The sequence below is a fragment of the Rhipicephalus sanguineus genome, chromosome 4, assembly GCF_013339695.2.
Source record: "Rhipicephalus sanguineus isolate Rsan-2018 chromosome 4, BIME_Rsan_1.4, whole genome shotgun sequence".
In the NCBI taxonomy this organism is placed as follows: domain Eukaryota; kingdom Metazoa; phylum Arthropoda; class Arachnida; order Ixodida; family Ixodidae; genus Rhipicephalus; species Rhipicephalus sanguineus.
Window position 1 is genome coordinate 111,312,940 of NC_051179.1, and position 22,125 is coordinate 111,335,064.

Sequence of the window (22,125 nt, forward strand, 5' to 3'; positions counted from 1 at the left end):
CGCTTGATAGCGCCTCTGACTGGCATTTGAAACGTGCTGCGGAAATCTGGAAAGCTCAGAATAATCAGCTGAACCTTTGCTAACGCTACGTATATCCTGGCATAGCCGAGCTAAGCCACTGCAAATTTTCATTTCTTTTGCGTCGCGTTTTTTCCGCACGGGATTTTATTGCGAGCGTTGAGGCAGGCTGCCTTGGCCAGTTCGTTATCTAAAAGCGTATTCTGAGTGTACATGCCATGCCAATCGGCCACATCGAGGGCTTGCCAGCTTTTCCTTTAAGTTTAATTTTGATTTGATGGAAAAGCGACATATGCGAAGTCACGAAGCGAAGTAGCGACAGTATCACTGCGACATAAGCGAAGTAACGACAGTATCAATGCAAATAGATCGCGTCAGCGCTTAGACCCCAGACGCGACACACAGCGCCACACCGCGCCGCGCAGCGAGAAGCAGCCGACCGGAACTATTAATTGCCGGCAACAGCCTTCAACACCGCTAAGTTACGCGGATAGGAAACCACACACCATTGAAGCGAGGTGACGCAATGCACTGGACGGACAACCTCGAACGGTGCTCCCTCTCTCCTCCGGAATGAAGCGAGTTGAGAGGGAGTTGAGAGGGTAAATATAGCGATCGTTATATCTCAAGTCCTACTTGAGCTTTTCGAAAAATTCTTTCGGCTATATATTCCTGGGAAGGGTCCGACCCATTCCAGGGTGTTTTTCACGCCAAGCCCGAGGAGTGGTTCACGAACCCTTTAAGAGTACCACTAATGCACTCGTCAAAGCTTATATTGCAGGGCGAGATATGACCCAGTAATATAGCAACGCCACGAATTCGTCAGGCGGTGACAAATTCGAGAACGAGACGGTCGTTTCATTAGATGATATTTTCGCTTGCTCAGAAGGGGCTGCCTTCGTAAAAAGTTGCGTTTTTTATGTATCTTATCGCGCTTTGTCGCTCTTATTAAACTTACTTACGAGATGTATAGAACTTCTCGGAATATGATGTTGAAGAGAAATGGCTCTTGTGAGGCGTAGGCCGACTTCGTCGGTGAATGCTGTAATATTGCGCTGGAAAAACTATTTGCATTTTATTTGGAATATATATTCTCTCAGCTATTGGGTATATAAGACCATTCCTATGATTTTGAACATCTGTCAGAGAGTGATGAGCATTGCACTTCAAACCATTGTTCACAACATGTGTTTTTATACTTCGTTTGATGTACAGCATCAGCGGCGGGTGCAACCAGCGGATCATCTCTAAGCCTTGGACTGGCAAACTCTGGCCTTGGACTTTCAGGTTTGCCTGCCCCTCATGGTGTCGGATCAGGCGTAGCAGGACCGACAACTTCGCTTGGAGCAGCCATATCTCCTAGTGGAGGAAACATTGTAGGAAGGGGACACACAGCGCCTGGTGCTCTCCAGCCAGTACAAGTTCATACACATCATGAAACAAGGGTAACAATTACTCCGGTTCCTCTACCAGGAGGCCCCCCCGGACAACCAGTGCCATTATTACCGGGTGCGTCAGGTGCAATAACGAGTGGCAAAGGGGGTTCAATCGGAGTGGACACATCCAAAGGCCACCTTCCACCCCCATTAGGCCAAGCACCAGCGGTTCCGCCCGTGGTCATTGTGCCAGGAAGCAAACAGAGCCCAAGCCTGCCAGACGTAAAAGTCGGATAGGCGCCGGGTGCCCCTCTGCCTCTTCAATCCGGACGAAAATTAGTGGGGTAAAAGAATAGAAAGAAGAGGATTACAAGTCCGGACAAAGTGAACTCGCCTACAAAAAAACTAAAACAATGATAAGGAATAGACAGGATAAGTGATCTGAATTAGGTGGCCATCGATGTGGCTGTAACACAATAAATCATTACATTGGACATTTATTCCAGTAGAAAGCGAGACGGTGCATGGTTGTCTTAAGTAAAACTGCTGCATAAATAAAAGAGACTTGACTTGCATTAGGAAAACAGATTCACGGAACTAATGGAGTTATTCTTTTAATCCAGTATAACTACCGTACACCTATTTAAATTCCACGGAAAAGGAAATTTATCGTATAGCATGGTTCTTCGGTTTCTACTTGCATCCATCTGAGCTATTTCCATGTAAGTATTTTACAGCTGCCCCGGGAATTAAAAGACAAAAAAGGTCAAGCGCCTGTGTGTTTCATGCTGGTACCGTTGCTTCGCATGGGCCAGACATGCTATTGAAACAACATTTTACCGCGGAGTTGTGCTTTTTCTTACGCATTTACGCGCTCGCAAAAAGATATCACCATAATGAATGGCACCTATCTTTCCAGTGTCTGCAACGCAATAACTAGACCAGCGCGCGCTCACTTGATCCTCTTCTTCATCTGCTGCTTCGCTCCTCGAGCATGTGTGCCCGGTGCGCGCTCCCCCGCTGCGCCGATTTTTCCAGCGCGGGATGCAATAACTCGTATGGGCGAGAAAACGAGTACAGAGATAGATAAAGAAAGAGAGAAATGAAGAGAAGGAAAGAAAGGGAAAAAAAGACAGGAACACAGAGAAAGAACCACAGAGAGAGAGAGAGAAATACAGGAAGAAACACACACAGAAAAGAGGAAGAAAAAAAAATCTCACCATCTCCTCGTAAAGGGAAACATAAGTAGTATGTAAAGCAGCCATGGGTCGACTTAGATTTCTGTAAATGTTTTATTTTCATCATCACTGTTCATGGTCCTTCCATTCGAGGTTCCCCTGATGGTGTTACTCGTCATATATGACTTTAGGCTCTGGAGAACGGTTCGCCTGATGTTGTTACTCGTCATATACGACTTTAGGCTCAGGGGAACGTTTCCCCTTGAGTATGACTGCGTTGTGGTCCGTAAAGCATAAAGTTAATGGCTCTTGCTGCAAAGGTTGTAGCTTGAAGTTTGAGAATGCGGTGTCAACGCGCCCGTTTCGCTACGGCTTCGCGTGCCCGCCGCTCCAGATGGGCTGGGGCACTGGCTACTCTGACGCGACGCCGGGGGGGCAAGCCTTGTTCATAAGCTGCTTCGCATCTAAGGGTACCTTGCATGATTTATGGCGTAGTGGGTACCTTGGATGACTTATACTGGAGCATGCGCCGCAGTGGAGCGAGCGCGCTAGCGCACGTCCATATGTCAGGCAAACATTCCTTTCTGCACACCATGCGCGAGCTCTCCTCTTGTGCCAACACTTCATTCTCTTCTTTCTTCCGGCACCGTTCTCTCAGGCAATCCCTTTCTGCACACCACGCGCGAGCTCTCCTCTCGTGTCAACAGTTCGTTCTCTTCTTTCTTCCGGCACCGTTCTCTCAAGCAAACATTCCTTTCTGCACACCATGCGCGAGCCCTCCTCTTGTGCCAACACTTCATTCTATTCTTTCTTCCGGCACCGTTCTCTCAGGCAATTCCTTTGTGCACATCACGCGCGAGCTCTCCTCTCGTGCCAACACTTCGTTCTCTTCTTTCTTCCGGCACCGTTCTCTCAGGCAATTCCTTTCTGCACACCACGCGCGAGCCCTCCTCTTGTGCCAACACTTCATTCTATTCTTTCTTCCGGCACCGTTCTCTCAAGCAAACATTCCTTTCTGCACACCATTCGCGAGCTCTCCTCTTGTGCCAACACTTCATTCTATTCTTTCTTCCGGCACCGTTCTCTCAGGCAATTCCTTTCTGCACACCACGCGCGAGCTCTCCTCTCGTGCCAACACTTCGTTCTCTTCTTTCTTCCGGCACCGTTCTCTCAGGCAATCCCTTTCTGCACACCACGCGCGAGCTCTCCTCTCGTGCCAACACTTCGTTCTCTTCTTTCTTCCATACACCTATTGGCACGCGAAGCACTGGCTACGCCGACGGGACGCCGGGGGGACAGGCCTCGTTCGTAAGCTGCTTCGCATCTAAAAGAAACCACGACAGAAAGAGAAAAAAGAGAAAGAGAGAGGAACAAAGGAATAGAGGGAAATAAATAGATTGAGAGAGAAGGGCGTAGCAAGAAAGAGGAAGCGAGAAATAGAGTGAGAGTGATAAAGAAAGGGAAAGAAGGAAAGAAAATAGAAAGCGTGAGAAAGAGATAGACTGAGAGAGAGAGAGAAAGAAGTAGAAAGAAACGAAGTCAATAACGAGGTAGAAAAACCGAGAGAAAAAGATAAAAGAGAGGAACAAAGAAAGAAATAATAAAGGGAAACAAGCATGACCACCCACCACCGCTGTTCCATCTTGGCAACACTAGGGCGAAGCTGCCTTAATTTTTTCTGAATATATATTACGCACATGTGATGCCACCGAGTGTCGCAGAAATTTCAATGTAGGTTTGTAATTGAAAAGCGGAACACGCTTTGCGGCATGTAGGTTGCACAGAACCAAGTTCGCTCCCAGTTAGTTTTAAGGTGAAAGCCTTGAACGTCCAAGTCTCGAGATTGTGTGAGGTCTAAAAACTCACCGACGATTACGGTACTGCCTAATGCGAGTACTGAGCGCAACTTCCTGTTGGTGCAACGCCAACTGTTATTGAAATTCTGGCTATCCGCTGTTGTAGCAATGTAACATTCGTTACATATTGCCACAGAAACTGCTAGCGCTCGAGTGTTACGCACACCACTCTGTGCATTGCAGGTTTCGCTTCACACATCACGTGCAACGCTGTGGAAGCTGGCGGGACTTCTTGCAGTAGATTCATTCGAATGACGAATTAGTTCAGTGTTCTTAACAGCCAGAACAGAGTTTTCTTGCTTTAATGAAGAGAAGTAATTCAAGATGTTTTATGTTTTACAAAGAAACAGAAGCCGTTATGCGCCTGTTATTACGCGCCTGGATTGCTAAGCATCTATTTGCTTCGTTTTTTTTAACACGAAAGTGTTTTATGCCGGGGTCCACCAAGACTCTCATGACGTATTTCCGTCATGAAAATATCATGAAAACGTCCCGAAGTACGTAAGCAAAACTAACGGCATCAGATGACAAAGAAAAAAACTATAAGGGATAGTTCCGTTGACAGTAGTCGAACCCATGGCCTTCGGTCCGCGACTGGCGGGCGTTTAGCCCATTGAGCTACAGCCAAACACATAACGGAGGCTACATGAACGCGCTTCTTATCTTTCACACTTTCCTGTCACAGTGCTCTTGGATGGATGGATGCTATGAGCGTCCCCTTTTTAACGGGGCGGTGACATGTGTGCCACCAGGCTCGGAAAAAAAATCACGCCATATCCACGAAGTGAATGATGATTGAGGAGCTGGCTCGGAGATCGGGAAAACCCGTGAATCTTCCGTACAAGTCCTCTACAATGATATCAAGGCGTGACACACGTTGTTATATATATATATATATATATATATATATATATATATATATATATATATATATATATATATATATATATATATATATATATATATATATATATATATATATATATATATATATATATATATATATATATATATATATATATATATGCAATGTTTAATTGATTTACAATTATGGTGAACCCAACCAAGACAGAGCACCGGCGTCAGTAAGATGGCTGCCGTCACGGTTGCAGACGTCAATGTCGTACTGTTGAAGTTAATTGACCCATCGGGCGAATTTCGCTCTTGGCTCTGAAATGTTCAAAAGTGCGTTAATGCTTGATGATCCGTATATAATGAAAACTTTCTTCCGTAGATGTACGATCGGAAGTAGCGCACAGCCAATAAAGCAGCAAGAGCCTGCCTCTCAGTTGTGGAATAATTCTGCTGAGTCGGGTTGAAGGTGTAGGAGTAGTATCCTATAACCCTCAGCTGCTGAGTTGGAGGTGAACTGACGTCTTTTTGGTGCAGAACTGCTCTGTACCATAATTGGAAGTGGCCGTATTTACCTCGAAAGGTAAACAATAATGCGGTATAGAAAGAATAGGGCCCGATGATACGCGACGTTCTTGAATGTTCGACACGTTCTTGATAAGCCCTTTCGCAATCAATAACGGTGGTTTCTTGGCTCGCGCTCGCTACAACTTGCACCATCATGCGCGAATTGGCTGAAGCGGGCCAAGAAACCACCGCGAACTTATCGGCCTACTGCTGCAACGGAACTGGCGAGTGGCGGCCGCAGCTGATTTCGTTCGCTCAAACCACGGCTGACAGCAGCATGTTCGCTGCCGCGCAATTGCTAGTTAAGTGGTTCGTTTTTGTATTTCGCGGGCTTTCTTTGCAGCTTGGAAAAACTGGTAAACGTGAGACTTTCTTTATCGCAAATAATGTAACGGGGGTTTCTGAAGACGCTCTCGAACTTTGCAAGCCGTATTTCGTGCCTAACGTCAATATTTAGCAACTTAGTTAAATAATCCTAAATAACAAATTAATTGCAAAACCAGAAATTATCTGTACTGCGCAAGGTGGCTTTCAGCAATTTGCATCTGATTTCACTCGCCTGCCTCTAATATTGTATTTTTTAGCCCTTGGCTAAAGATAGCTGGGACATTCGGTATATTTACACTGATAAAACTAGCCCTACAGAAAACTTAATGCGAGGAGTATCGCGAGAGAATCGAACTAGAGACTTCCTATCTCGTGCCGTGACGCCTTGGGCCTTTCAGCCAAGAAGGAATACATGCTCCCACGTTCGAAAGACCCGTTCACGCTAGAGATTGAAGCAGGCTAACGCAGGCTAAAGCTCACTAGAACTCCACTCGCTTCACTGGCATAGTAGTCGGAAGACCAGGCGGCGAGCCCGATGACAGGCATCACGGCGGGATTGGACTGGTCTTCGCTCAACATTAGCAAACGCTGGCAGGCATGTTGGTCCTACACTGAATTTGGGGCTTTGGTACTGCCAAAATTGCATTCGCCTAATGTTGGCAACCGATAACGGCCGAATTTCGCCAAAGATGGCTCTAGCCAACATTCTCCATCATGTGTATTACCAATATTGGCACGGAATATCAACATTGGAAGCTCCAAAATAATTTTGCCAGCATCTCTCGGCGCCTGTACCATCGTTCTTTTTTTGTCAGCGTTCAACACCTATTTCGCCATTCTTTCTTGGGAGCTTTTTCATTCGTTTCTTTCGCAGATCCCACTACTCCCATATGCTAGAATGCTCTCAGACTTTCCTGAGGTCAGGAAGCCCTGCATTTTAAACAGCCACCCATACAGAGTGTGCCGTACCACATTGTCCCGCGTGGTCCACCCGTGGCAGCCTGTCAGCGCCGCCTCTTCTGTGAGCGTCAAGCGATTGCTAAATTGGCATTAGATGTCCTTAGTGCCGCACGTGGCCATCTGCCCTTCACCTAGTACCCAAAAAATAATCTTGTGACCTTGTGGAGAAAAGCGGGCGGGGTAATTGCCTGCAAATCTCCCAAGGTTACATCCGCCGACATCCTACAACATCATCCTCTTCCTCTTCACGTCAAGGACCTCACAGGATATTTGGAAGTATGCAAGATATTTACCAAAGTGTTCATAGTCCGTGCGGCTCACCAAATCCATGTGGATCCAGCCGACATCCCGAAGGTGGGTACTAGTACGCATTTTGCCATGTTTGAGCACGTGCTCATGCCTTTTAGGTGAAGAAACGAAGCCCAGGCTTTCCAAAAACTTACTGATGAGGTAAAGTGAGGCCTTTCTGCTGTACTCGCCTACACTTTACACCCTCGTCACGAGTCTCACTTCACAAGGCTCACATTTGTGCGACACGGCAGTGGTTACACTTCACTCGTTCATTCCAGCTCTTTTATTCTGCCACCCCAGCATCCGAGCCAAGCAACGCCTCGTTACTCAGCTGTACGTCTCGCCAAGCATAATCGCCAATTTTTGCCACTGGACCCGCTCATGCTTCGTTTGCCAGGCCGCCAAAGGGACCCGCCAGAGAAAAGCCTTTCAGCACACCAGTCTTTCAGGCCAACAGAGTGTTTCGTGTCACTGATCATTTCCACCTTCATTTTGGACGGACCATTTCAGACTCCTCAGAACAGCCGGTGCATCTTGGCAATGACTGGCATCACTCGTTGGCGTCACCCGTTGGCCGGAAGTTGTGCACATTGCGGAAATTACTGCGGGAACGGTTGCCAAAGCCTTCGGTCAGCATGGCTTTCCCGATTTAGCTGCCACATCAAGATGAAATGACGGCGCTGCTGGCGTGCCTGGAACCACGATGCGTGCGCTTAGTTTTTAGGGACTCATGCACTTTTTTGTAGGACATACCGGCTTTTCGTGACGTGACCCTGCTCATGATGTGTATGAGACATTCAGCTAATGCTTCTCGCGATAGTGCACATGAAGTTACGCATACTTGTGATTTGAAGTGGCAGTCGCTCAAAAGCGCAATAAATGTTTTTGTTTATCAAGAAAACATTTTAAGCCAGGCTTCAACTCAGAACATAATTTTTTTTCACGAAAATGACTTTATTAAAAAATTGACCCTTTTTTGTAGTCATAATAAGAGGTGGCGCTACCTGTCTTACAGTTTTCTGCTAGTGTGGTTTGCGTTAACGATGCAGTTTGTCACATGATTTTACCTCTGCATTGACATAGCACCATGTTGTTATGTTCATAGCTTCTAAAAACGATAGTCTTTCTTGGGGAACTTAACAGAAATTTTGGTCTGTCTGTCTGTTTGTCCTTCTGTTTGTCTGTATGTCACCCGATTCAGCCACCCGGCCAAAGTTTAACCACTAGTTGCTGAACGCCTAGCCATCTCGAACTGGTAGCGCCGTTCATACTTGTGAACATTGTCGATCAAAACCAAATGCTACGCATATCTGAGGCGCAACATCAGTACGTAAGTATTAAGTGGTGTGTTCCTTTACTAGAAAATACATAAATACGTAATTCTAAAGGCCCTAGTGTTTCTTAGGCTACGCTATGTTTTTTGGGCTGCGCTGCCAATGCGATGCTATGAGACAGATGCGGCGACTCAACATAGAGGAGGAGGACTCATGTAGTACGGCCGGCAGAAGACTACCATCTTTCGACGACATTTGCAGCGAAACACGCAGATACGAGGCCAATATTTTAATTGGGTAAGCATTTTTATGCTCACTCAGCGAGACCAGTCCGTCTCCGTCCGTCCCTCCATCAAGTAAGACAAGTCGATAATAAAAGCACGCTGAAAGAAAAAAAAAACGATTTTTCTCGAATTAGTAAATTCCGCTTTCAGGATACCAAAAACACCACGGTTGCTGCAAGAAGACACTCGGTAAGCGAGAAAACGCGCAAAAAGAGAGTGAGGCTGGCGACACAACTTCAAAGTTCCCGCACCAGTCGCCCTGAGGTTATAGATTTTGGCGTCGTCTATTAGGGCCTACATAGTTCCTAATCGCTAAAAATGAAGTACATTGTTCTTTGATGGGGCCTTAGTCATAACATACCAAGTTTCAGGAAATTTCGTTCAGCCAATGTCACCAAAATACTAAATCTAGACTTTGAAATCTGTGACGACACGCACGCAGATTTTGGCGCGATATTGTCACGGGGTCGTGACGTCGACGAAGAACGCAGGCGACGTGTCCAAGATGAAACTCTTTATTTGGCCGAACTTGTGGACGAGAAACGCAAAGTTAATTTACAGCAATACACACTCTATGCAATGATAGCGGCGAACAGAGCGTCGACCGTCGATCAACTGACAAGCGGTGAAGCGCGTCGGCATTTATACACGTGCCGTCGAATATTCCAGTGTTATCGCTGGTTGTCATGCAAACTCTGGAATAAGCTCGAGTGTTCGCGTCTTGCGCGAAATCTTAACAAAACGATCTACAATAATCGCGAAGCTTCTCGAACAATAAGGCGCGGTTTTCGCTGAGCGTTGCTGACAGTCTTTGTGGGCGAAAACAGAATGCAGCAAGAGTGATAATAAGAAAGGCAACGTGGCAATATATAAAAATGAAAGTTCGACCTTGATTTTCTTTCCTCCGTCAGTAAACCTATGTTGGTCAAATTTACGACAGCGTTCTCGGAGCAGAATTCATGAGACGGTGTCCCTTTAGAACTAAACGTTTAAAAGAAAATAATGTCTCGGCTGTGCTGGTACAGCAGTCGAGTTTCTTGGACACTGGGCTACGTACACATTATTCTGTAGTTATTGAGGCACTGGCATAAGCACCTGCGCTTGCCAAGTGCGAATGTATGGAAGATGTATTCACACATATATTTGCATATTAAAATTCAATATATCGAAGGTAAATGCGTAATTGTGAAATGTGACACTTTCGCTAAAGGCTTCGGTAAAATGTTTCATAGTGGTGCACTAAAGGACCTCTGGAGGCGAAATGGTGGATAGTACTCAACAGAAAAATTTCGGCTTTGCGAAGTTTTAAGGGTGACACACTTCGGGGGTAGCGTGATGAGCAGGTAGCGGTGGGGCTGTTACACACTCAGACGAACGCCGACACTGCCCGACAGCAACATCTCAGGAAAGGCCCCACTCGTGGAGTTTCACTTGGGTATCAGACTACAAGGGATATTTGGCGTGGAGCTTCCTTTGTTCCTTTCCTCTCGAAACGCATGCATAAAATGCCACAGAAAGTCATCTACGTTGACAGACCTAAATTATGTAACTAGCAGCGTTCTACTAGCAAGGCACACCAGCGGCAAGCAGAATGCATTCACATGCACGCGACGTACAGTACAAAGTGCGCTTTTCGAATTTTTGGGCAACCTTTTTGCGAACATCGGTGGTTGCGGCATTTACCTGCCGCAGCGGTGGGGTGGTAACATCGAATACTTCATCGACAGGTTATGGTCGCAACAGTTGTCTGCTATGGGGGTGATATGTTTCTAGGCGTTACTTGAGCGCATCCATGCGAAAGAGGGCTATGACAGCTATATACATATAGCAATGCACACCATGCTATGTGTGTTTCTTAACTTCTAACACGCTGAATATAACATGGGGACACGTTTTGCTTGAGCTTTTTTTTAGTTTATTCCGGTGGACGATGAATCAAGCACCGTTTTATTCACTGCTACAGTTCAGCGCAGTAGTTGTTTGTCTTAGCTCCTCCGCACTTGCAATATGGAGGGCAACCAGGAGAACACTGGAACAGAGAAAAAAAAGACGTATATTGTTTGTTGATGTGACACTGGCGCATCAGTGCAAGTAAAAAACGCTGCAAACACATGTAAGCTAGCTACATGAATCGATATCTGTATAGACAAATTAGATGTGTGAATCGCACAAAGGTGCGTAACTTCACGAAAATGAGCAAACCCGACGGAGCATCTATGTGAACTCTCCGAGAGCAGGCGGAAGTTATATTAGTTGTCAGCTTTATTAATTGTCAGCTTGTCAGCTATATTAATTGTCAGACACAATGGCGGCGTTGTTTTCGTAACGCGATGCGGGGTGTTCTGTAGCGGCGGCCCCCTTGTGCGGTTCCGTAGGTCTCGTGCCGAATTGTGCTGGACTACAAGTGTTCGACAATATCCAGTCCTTGTGCTGCGCCGTTAGCTGCGCGTTTTTCTCCCAGCGGGCGTTGTAGCCGGGGGTCCGAGCAAGAGTTCATGGCACGAACGTGCATCCACGCCGCGTGGAGCGAATGATGGATTTGCAGTGCTCAGCGAAATCATGTTAAGGTACCCTCACACAATGGAACTACAGCGCCACAGAATCTGCACTATGACCGCCTCGCAGGGCAGTGAATATTGAGCGTGTTCCTGCATATGAGAGCGGACGAAACGTCCACATGAAAGCCTCAGAAAGCCCGAAAAGATGAAAACAAAAGCCTGTAAAAAACATATACAAGCTGCAAGCTCCTGGTCATCGTGACAGTAATATGGCTAATCCGATCAAGGATCTTCATCTTCACATTAGTGAACAAAGGCAAGATCGTATAGCACAGTTGGCAATATTCATCACACTACTTCACCGCAAAGCCGGCTATTCGCATGAAATGGTTTCGACAGCATTATCGCAGTCATAGGTGTGCGTAGGGTTCCCCATTAGGGGGGGGCGAAGGTTCATCGCAGCGCCCAGCCCCACCCTACTAAGTCCATGTATGGGGCATATTTTGCGCCCTCCCCCCCTCTTAGGTGACTAGAAGGGTCAATGTACGGGGCAGATTTTGCGCGCCCCCCTCTTGGGTGATTAGGGGGGGGGGGCCGCCCCCCCTGCCCCCCTCCCCCCCTGTGCGCACGCCTATGATCGCAGTGCTACAGCATGTTACGTCCATTCCGTTGGTTTCGGATCACTACGGGGCACGCGCCGCGCATCCAACATTGTTTCCGACCCTAGAGAGATATCTGCTTTCTACTTCACTAGTCAGATGTAAACAAGAGAGGAGAATCTGCCCAGTCAATGTGGCCACTTTCAGCTTCACCGAGGCTTTCTAAAGAGTTATGTCAGGGCCCCTCCTCAGTTTGTTACTTCCTCCATAGCCTCAACCGAAAAGATTAGCGCAAAGCATGAATGCAGGAAAAATTAGGAGGGGCCCTGAGCAAGAGTAGCAGTACCAGACTACTAAGTCGACTTCTGTGATTCAATTTTTACTCACACAAAGGTGGTCTCATGGCGTGCTCGTTGGACGGATTTTGGAAATAAACGAAACAACAGACCACATCATTTTATTCTGTCGGTGATATTACTCCGGTTAAAGAAAAAGGTAACTCACAGCTCTATTTCAGATTTTGTGCACCCGTTACGAACAGATAGCGAGGGGAACAGAGATATGAAAACCCGATAGCGGGTAAGTCCGTAAACCGAGAAAAGAGAGACTTTCCCCTCATGTTATTGATATAACTCATGTCTGTCTCGGTAATGGCTATAGGCACTTGATTCTTACAAGCGAGAACCTAACGAGCTACGGGCGCCCAATAAAGAGAAAAGCAGCTTGGAACAATTTGACCGTAAAAGAGTATTTCAAACGTTTGTGAATACGTTGCCCAACATAGACACATCATCCACAGTTCCACGAATTTTCCATAAGAAGATCAGAAACATTTCAGCACAGAAAGGGATCAGGCATGGAGATGCAACCTCTGCTATGTTGCTTACTACATGTTTAGAACGAAAGATGGGAATTTTTCGAGGGTCTTCTTTATTTCATAGACACAACCAAATAAAACCAACATATGTTTAAGCTAAGAAATGCATATGGGTCATAATTTATTGTTTTTGAATGTGGTGTTGTGATTATGACCGAAATTGAAAGGAATTGAAGTGGAAGAAAAAGAACCCTTTCTGTCGGAGGGATCCGAAGCCACAACCTTCGAACTACGCGTCCGATGCCCTACCAAGTGGGCTACAAAGGATGGCGCTCCCTCGTCCACATTGTTGGGAATTTATGTGCGCTTAATCCCTGAGAGCGTTAGCCAGCGCAACTCGTGACACAGGCATGCATAAAGGACAAGCCCCAGCAGGTACAGCTAGAACATTTCCTTCATTCGAACCATGATAAATTCTAGTATTCGTTTGTGGTATGTTCGGTGAAAGAAGCGCACGTGCGATATGTGAAAAGATTATATTGCTGAGGATATAGTAAGGCTTGTGTACAATTACGTGCATATGTCTGACTACGTATATAGCGGTGCAAATGTATTGCTATATTTCTTTGTTGCCTACAGCAGCGCCTGTTTTTAACGCGCGAGCGTTAAAGACCTCGTTTCGGAGAAATTCCCTTGTCGGCGTCGTTGGTTGTAAGCGAAAAATCAGCGTTGTCCGCATAGGTCGGCAAAAAAAAATTGGAGCTCACTCATACTCACTCAAGAAATATATTTTGCTCTGAACGCTCACTTGGGCTCAGACTCACCAAAATATTCCTCAACCGGACACACTCGGACTCAGACTCACTCAGCTTTTTATCATGTGGACTCACACAGATTCACTACTCACGAGCATATTACTCAGCCGGACTCACTCAGGCTCAGACTCACGGCTTCATCTGAGCCTGAGTGAGTCGGCGCGTAAGTCCGTTGGCGTAAAATTAGCTCTTTCAGTCGTGGTGTCAATCCTCTTTAACGCCAATATCTCACATAATCATTGCTCTAAGATACGCCCTTTGATCTTGTACCTTCAAATACGAGCTATCATCACATATCAATCCAGTAAGGACATTTTTATGAAATACGCGACTCGCACGAGATATTTTTTTCAAGAACTTCCCATGAAAAACTTTGCGGGGGGAGGTCGTGGCACCCCTTCCCCCATGAGTGCTAGCGCGCTGAGGTATGCGTGAACAGACTTAACTATAAACGCAAGCCGACATAAGGCTGATAGTAATGCTGAAGATGAGTAGATAGGATCATAAGTCGGCAACAATGTGTGGAGCTCACTCGGACTCACTCAAGAAATATATTTTGCGCTTAGGGCTCACTCGGACTCAGACTCACCAGTGTCTTCCTCAATTAGACTCACTCGGACTCAAACTTACAAAAATTTTCTTCAGCCGGACTCACTCGCACTCAAACTCACCAAAAGATTACTCACCCGGACTCACACAGACTCAGACTCATGGCCAGATCTGAGTCCGAGTAGGTCAGAGTGAGTCGACTGATGAGTGAGTTTGCCGACCTATGGTTGTCCGTGACCGAAAAATGGAGAAAGATGTAAATAAAATAAATAATAAATTACTTCTGTTTCAACGAGAATCGAACCCAGGCCGTCTGCGCTGTAAGCAGGCGTTCTACCACAGAGCTACGCCACTGCTTGAAACTGCTTCGAAAAAAAAAAACACTATATGAAGGTCATGCAGTAGGAGTCGTCTTAACGCATGCAATATTATGCGGAAGAAGCGTAGATTCGTGCGTAAGAACATGTGAATTGCGCGACGAGTGGTTGTTTTAAAGGCTCACCCATTACAAAGCGCTCAAAGATATTTAACCATCAGCAGCACCAAAAGCATCAACAAAGTGAGCAGCTGCGTAGGTTCGCGTGTGGCCTTACGGACGCGTAATGGACCCTTCGCAGGTTCACGAAAGGAAGAATTATGAAGTAGGGGACTCTGCGCAACTGTACTTACAGTAGACAATCAGGGTAGTTTAAACGGCCAATGTTACGCGTACAGTCATTGGTTTCCTTGCGGCATAATTGAGGCATGCACCAAGAACCGAAGGAAGGCTAGCAATTGAGAAGGCGATGCGCGCGTGGACCCATTATGCTATCGCGATATATTATTGAAAGCGAAATTCTAGCGTCCTCCAAGTTTCTTCGGGCGCTTTCAGAGTGAAGATATGCCTTTATGCTGCCGATAAAATGTCATTCTTGCGAATCGTACCCCCAAGTACATAAACTTATGCTGCACATCATGAGCAGAGGGACATGCTCAAAACTTACCGGTGTATTCGTGCACCGATTTGGTACTGCAAATTTAGCTAACCTCGCTGGAACCTCGGTTCTGGAAAATAAATATAGAATTTTTTAGCATTCCCGCGCAGAGTGCGATAATAATTCGCGGTTTAAAAAGACGACATGTAAAGACTGCACTATAAAATTCATTATATCCGTCCTCTGATGGCCGTCTTCACCAAGCATACCTGAAAGTAAATCCCAAAATGAGGAAAGAACGTTTAAGGGTTAATTAGCTGAATAAATATTAGTGTATTTACTGAAGCAACCCTCTCAGGTCGGCATAACCCTAGGGGTTTACCACCTGTTCGTTCGCTTGCTCATGAGGAGTAGCTTAACAGAAAATGCGTGGCAAAAAAATTACAGCATATCCACGTGTGAATGATGAAGAGCTTGGGCGAAGCTCCTGAAGCAATCGTGTGTAGACCGTGAAATGTTCAGTGGTTTCGCCCAGCAGTAATCAGAGCGATACACAGCTTTGATTATTTTTCCTTTTTCTGTTTTGCCTTCTATTTGTTTGTATCTTTTTTCACAATTTTTTAATATATTTATTTATTTTAATTTTGTTATTTTTATTATTTATTTATTTATTTATTTATTTTTCCATCTCTATGGGACAGCGCCATCTATTATACTGTGCGGGAGATACTGCCGCGGTTACGCCTGACATGGGACAAGGTTAGACTAAGAGGAGCTACGCCCCTGAAAAAATTTCTGAGCTAAAAAAGGTTAACTAGACGCACTTAAATGTCGTCGCATCTGTTTATTGCGAATGAACGCGAAGAACAAATGAACAAGATGTAGGTTGTTGTTTTCGGCGTGCTTGGGGATGGCGAGATTGGGAGTGTCAGCAAGATCGACGTCCACCACACGTGACATTGCCACGTGAGGTTAACAATTGGGCATGTAACCTTGTAACCTAAAAAGGATCAATTTCGGCGGAAGGGCGGCGCATTTATTGAAACAGCAATAGACTGAAATCTCGCACGCAGTGGGATTAGTAACTTCAATAGCTATATTACTTGCAGAAAATTTAAGCTTCCTTAGCATGCAAGTGTGCAGTATTGTGGCCATACTGATACAGAAAAAGAGTGAGGCTCGATGACCGCGAAAAGTCGTGTGCAAAATGGTGGGGTTTTTGATAAGCGGCTCTCGATTTAAGGGTTCCAAATGAGCTTATTTAAGGGTTCCGCGCCACCGCCCCGCGAAGCAGCACTTGAGGGATGATGCGCTGATAAGCTACTGAACGATTGCCCCCCCCCCCCCCCCCCCCCCAGAGCGCCAGCAACAGCTAGCGAATGATATTTATTTTTGTGTATTTCTTAAGCCTCGGTGAGCCAGCAGGAGATGCATGCAGCAGGAGCCAGCAGGAGATGCTACCTATAGTATTTTGCATGGTCAGCATGTTTGAACGAATGGTGATGTTTTAATATTCTTTAAGCTTAAGTGTGTTAATGCTAAGATGACAACATAGCGTATTTTTATACTGACAAATGTAGTGTTCAAGAAGACTAAGCAGTTTTGCCACGCGTCTTGAGAGGTCGTGATTATGGAGAAAACTATGACTTGGTTAATGGGGAAGAAAACCCTCTAGATCTGCTGGTATTAGTTGTAACAGTGCAGCGCTCGGGCACCTTGTGCCTTTGCATCGAATAGGGAACATTGGGCCGCACTGCTCGTCAGCACTCACGCTTGTCAAGCGCGCCTCGCAAGCTTGGATGGGGTGATGAGAACTTTATGTGTACGCCTGTGCGCAGGTACGCAATGCATTTCTTGTCGCAAAGGTTACTTACGTGTGTCATGTGCTAAGCTGCTCGTGAGATAAAGATCAGGCTGTGAATAGAGTATTCGCCACTTTCGTGTAAGGGTTTCAATGGGGACCAACGCGCAGGGATAATTTGTTTCTCCCTTCAGTATTATCTGGGATAATGCATTTGTTTGTACACTAACTTATGCCTCGGTTTCCCTTTTACAAATTGGCAGATCGTTCAGACTTTTACACTACGCCTACTCTTGGCTCTGCCTAACTAAAGGTGGACCTAGAGAATGCGTTGTAACCTTCGACTTCGAAAAATGTGCGCTCAGGCCTACATGACTAATTTGAGCATGATACTACAATAGTAGCAATTATAGGTGTAGCAAAATACGCTCCTCCCCAATACCCTCTTTGCTTGGCGATGCGAACACGGGTATGTGCCGAGTAGTAGCAACCGAGCGAAGAAAAGATGCAAAGAAAAAGGATAACGATAATAATGAAATGATCCCACCTTGGAGTAGTGGGAGTGCGGGCTGATCAGCTATCAACTCGAGACTTCGGAGCAACAAACTTCGTACCAATACAAGGACAGAATTGTAGTAGGCGCGTTGCTTATAAATGTACCGTACTTGTAATTAGCGAAGCCGTTTTAAAAATAGTGCTTTATTGTTGAATTCGAGGCTCTGACTTACAAATGTTTGAAGTTAAAAAAAAACAGCGCGTAGACGAAAACGTGCTCTATTTTCCAAAAAAGGCGTAATTCCATTCCCATAAGATTCTGTGCAGAAGACGCTTAATTCCATTCCCATTCCATTCCTCCAAGCGTTGTTCCCATTCCATTCCGGGGTCGTGAAAATGTGGAATGATTCAGGAGTGATTTCAATTCCGGAGTGGCAACTCCGCAACACTGGAACTGAGAGCGAGCGCGGTCACGGCGCTGGGAGGAGAATGGCAACAGCTGCGCCAGTAGAACCTTCCGGCAACGGCGGCAACCGGCGGTCGCAGCGCGCTCGAGCTCCTTTTGTACGTCCATAGCTTTGAGAAAGCGCAAATCACCAGACGCCGCGAAAGAACACAGGACAAGCGCTACTTTCAGTTGAGATTTATTGCTTCAACCGTCGTCTTGAAGTAGAAAGGGAAGCTGGCTTGAACGTTTCTATAATTTTAAGACGAAATTGTTTTATGCCGGGGTCAACCAAGACTTCAGTGACGTATTTCCGTCACGGAAATGACGTCGAAAAAATATACGCAATCAGATGGCAAAGAAAAAAAAGGTACCGTCAACGGGCATCGAACCCACGACCGCTCAGTCCGCAACAACAGATGCCGGGCACGCTATCCACTGCGCCACAGTCTTTTTTTTTCTCTTTATTTCCGGTTGTACATCACACAAACGGGGACAACAGAATTATGTTATATGACACCACAAACATGTATACACACATACCGTCAACCACTGGAAAACCAACATTGTGATTTAAAATTCCTTCATAGTAAGCAGGGGCTCTACCCTAGCCAACCATGAAGGAACATACTCTTTTGTTTTTTCTACCTCAAGAAACCGGGCCATACATTCTTGAAAATACTGTCTTGCTGGTCTTCTATACGGGTCACAGTAAAATCCAGCCATTCGTGAGCGCCATATACTGTGCAAGCCAGTCATCATGAATAAGTCAAAAGGTAGCCCGTCCTCATTGTCTATTGCTAAATACCGAATTCTGCGCCACAGTCACAGACTCTGAAGGCTTTACGAACGCGCCTTTTATATCTACCACTCTCCCGGTCGGCTGGGTGGTGTTGACCTCTGGGAGTGGTAAGGTAAAGTAATTGGTCATTGCTGTGCCCTCCGCGACTAGCAGCTGCAACGCGTTTGCGCGTCCGTCCCATTCGGCGCGTTTTAAATAAAAGTTGAAGTTTGTCAATGCCTTAACACACCGCGAGGTGGCGGCCTTTGCCCAAGCGTCGTAAAAGCGTCGGCCTTGCTCAGAATCACGCTAATACAAACCAAAAATAGCTCTGCGACGCGCGCCTGCCTTGCCTGGCTGTTACACCGCGTTCCCCGCTCACGCGCTCGCCCCGAGAAAGATCGCGGCCATGGGGCGGCACGACGCGCTTTGCGTTTCCCTCTATTCCGGCCGTGGTGCTCCATCATATTTTAACATGCCGCGGGATGGCGACCAAGTTCTGCGTCCAATATGCGACGCTCTCCTGGCTATCACACCTCGTTTTCTGATTACGCTTTCACCGTTAACTACTACAGCTACCACAAGGGTTTGTTTAATCATTTAACATGGACGTTAGTCGTCGGAATGGATATGTGCCACCAATCATCAAAGTGGGTGCATACACGTTAAACAGCGCCACTAGCTGCCAGACATCAATATACACTGTGCAAACTCTCTTATATCAATGTACAGTAAACATTCAGTTACTTCTGCAAGAGCACGCTTTACTTTCGTGTTATTCCGATTCCTATGACGGAGGGATCAACCGTGTTTTTTAGTGCGTTTTTCGCTTCGCATATTTGTTTCATTCACAGTAGTAAGCTTTAGATCACATTATTCATTTCTTTACATATGTATTAGATGTACGACGAACGTGCTAGAGGTACTGGAAAGTACATTAAAATGAATTACGTTTTTTTGTTTCCCAGTGGTTGTCAGCGCACAAGTGTCCAACACCAAAATTTCCTGTACCATATCTCCTTTTCCAAAGAGCAATAATGTTGCTGGAGCTAGCTTTTTTATAAGGACAAATTCATTAAATGTGCCGCTGCCGTTCTCTTATGTGGCACTCTCCTTCAGTATGTGCGATTTATCGATCGTGGTAAGGTTAACAATAAACTCCACGAATTTTGTGCACATTGTTATTTTAATGTTTCAGATATGTTTCAGTTGACCAACCAAGCTGTTCTTTACATATTGTGTTATTAGCGTTGATTATTATATCGCTCGTTTGACCGCCGCAGTGGTACAGTGGTTGCGGTACTCGCCTGCAGACGCGAAAGTCGGATTTGATTCCGGCCCAGCAGGCGCATTTCGATGGTGGCGAAAGTCTAGAGAACCGCGTACTATGCCATGTCAGTGTACGTTAAAGAACACCAGATGGTCAAAATTTCAGAAACCCTCCACTACGGCGTGCCCCATGATCGTATCCTGGGCCACGTAAAACCCCACAAGTTAATGTATTATATTATCCGGTTACAAAATGTGGTTTGTATTCATATTTCTTTATTTGCTACCACTTTAAGGGACGGGAGGCATTACATCAGGGATTTCATAAACAGGTAGAGCATACGTAGTTAGATGTTCATTCGCAGTGGCAAATACGTCCCAATTTCCAAATATTCTCTTGCAACATGTGAGCTGTAGTTGTCGCTGTTGTCTTTGTTGGCTCTATCAAGTCACTCTCTACTCGTGGTAACACCATGCGTAGGTTAACTACAATGGTCCGTATTCATTACACATTGTTTAAGTTGTCCTAGAGATCCTTAAGTGACATGAATAACACCACCGAACTACCTCGTGAACGGACGACCTCATTTTGTCCTGCCTTCTAGTGTCGTGAAAATTATTCACTTCGCAATGAAGTGGCAGCCACGTGACATCGCTAAAACAGACCTTCAAAATACTTTTCTAAAAAAAAATTATCATTCTTAAATGGCATTACTTATGACAGCAAGATTCGGACGTTAGGCAGCCCATAAGATTCTAAAACACGGGTGGTTGGTTTGACGGCTCCTCAGAATACTAGCGTAACGCAACCCCAAAAATTGACCAAGACATCATGGCTCAAGCAGCATAGCTGAAAAGTATATGCCCGCTCTAATTCACACGGAATCTCAAGCGAGAAGTATGTTTTGCCCAAAACGGTACTAATAATTTGGACTGATCGCTCCGCATATTTCAAAATTGTATTTAATCTCGTTAAAGTACATCTCGCTTCGTGAAGCTCTCGCATATCTTCTCGTTGCCACAACGTTTAAATATGAGCCTCGAGAGTGCAGTAATTATACACGTACATAAACAAGCGGCGACCTGTAAAAACCAAGTTTACGGCTCACGTTCATTCATTAAAATTTTTCAACATTGCGACATTATAACGCTCATGAGCAAAGTCTCTATAAAAAAATAGCAGAAGTTTACAAATTATTTACGCATATATTGTAATGAGAAAAAATGACAAGCTTCTCAGATGCCCGTGCCTTATGGAACATAGGTATGTTAGGTCACTTGACTAAGCAGCGATAAGCATCAGTATTCTGTAAAGCTTTCGCCAAAAATTTCATGAACCACGCGTTCGAGTGTGCTGTAATTGTTTCCTACTTGTGACACAACGGCAATAAGATTTTACAGTGCAGTATTTGGCGATCAATTACCATAAGGAGCCGTACAGACAGCCTGGAAAAGGTTATTGCTGAAAGGCCTCTGGCGTCTTACTTACATTGCCATAATAAGCACTAACGCGAAGAGAAATGCTGGAACCCTTGAAGAAAGCATGGCCACTATCGCGAGAGCCTTGAAAACTGTGGAATAACTTTGCGCATGTCTTCCGAGCTTTTATACTGGTGGTGAGCGAACAACATTGTTTTGCAAGAAGAATAAATCCTAACCTAATGGATTAAAATATAAAAATCAGAGAACGCAGACCAGAAGAAAAAAAGAAAAAAAAAACATTATGAGTGAAGAACAATTGCATGAGTTTCATCTACAATGGTGCAGAAGGCAGTAAACAGATATTTGAAGAATTGTTTAATACGTGCCGTATTTTGGCAGTGATCATAATTATTCTCGCTTTCTTGTCCAGGCAACAACTGTATGTCCAGCGCAATAATTCGTCCCTGTTTAAAAAACAGTTCCGTATATGCGTCGTGACAGAAGCTGCATGAATTATTAAGCTGATGTGGACAGACGCTACACCGTGATGCAAATTTCTTTGACCGGAAGTCCTTCGTGTGTATATTAATAAGAGTGTTATCTACTGTGTTAGCAACAGATAAAGTACGACAACTTAATAGTTTTTTTACAAACACGACACACTGAAAGCGATAGAGATGCACTGCACTGTAGAACGCAAGGCTACTAATTTCGTCGGTGGTATGCGTTGCAGCGAG

At 45.4% G+C, this 22,125-nt stretch overlaps 1 protein-coding gene and 1 long non-coding RNA gene across 4 annotated transcripts in view; one reads left to right on the forward strand and one right to left on the reverse strand.

The window, feature by feature from the left end:
- The window catches only part of LOC119390558 (uncharacterized), a 145,436-nt gene extending 143,720 nt beyond the window's left edge, over nucleotides 1-1,716 (forward strand). For all 3 annotated transcript variants that reach the window (XM_037658159.2, XM_049414867.1, XM_049414868.1), the window contains one exon: nucleotides 1,306-1,716. In XM_037658159.2, coding sequence (XP_037514087.2) covers nucleotides 1,306-1,691 — 386 coding nt within the window. In that variant the 3' untranslated portion in view covers nucleotides 1,692-1,716. The remainder of the gene's footprint in view (nucleotides 1-1,305) is intronic.
- Nucleotides 1,717-10,772: 9,056 nt separating this feature from the next.
- Nucleotides 10,773-21,540, reverse strand: LOC119390560 (uncharacterized). The gene is made up of 3 exons (XR_005183369.2): nucleotides 21,456-21,540; nucleotides 15,245-15,305; nucleotides 10,773-11,012 (listed from the first exon to the last, which is right to left on the reverse strand). It is a non-coding gene; the product is annotated as an uncharacterized LOC119390560 (long non-coding RNA).
- Nucleotides 21,541-22,125: the final 585 nt, after the last annotated feature.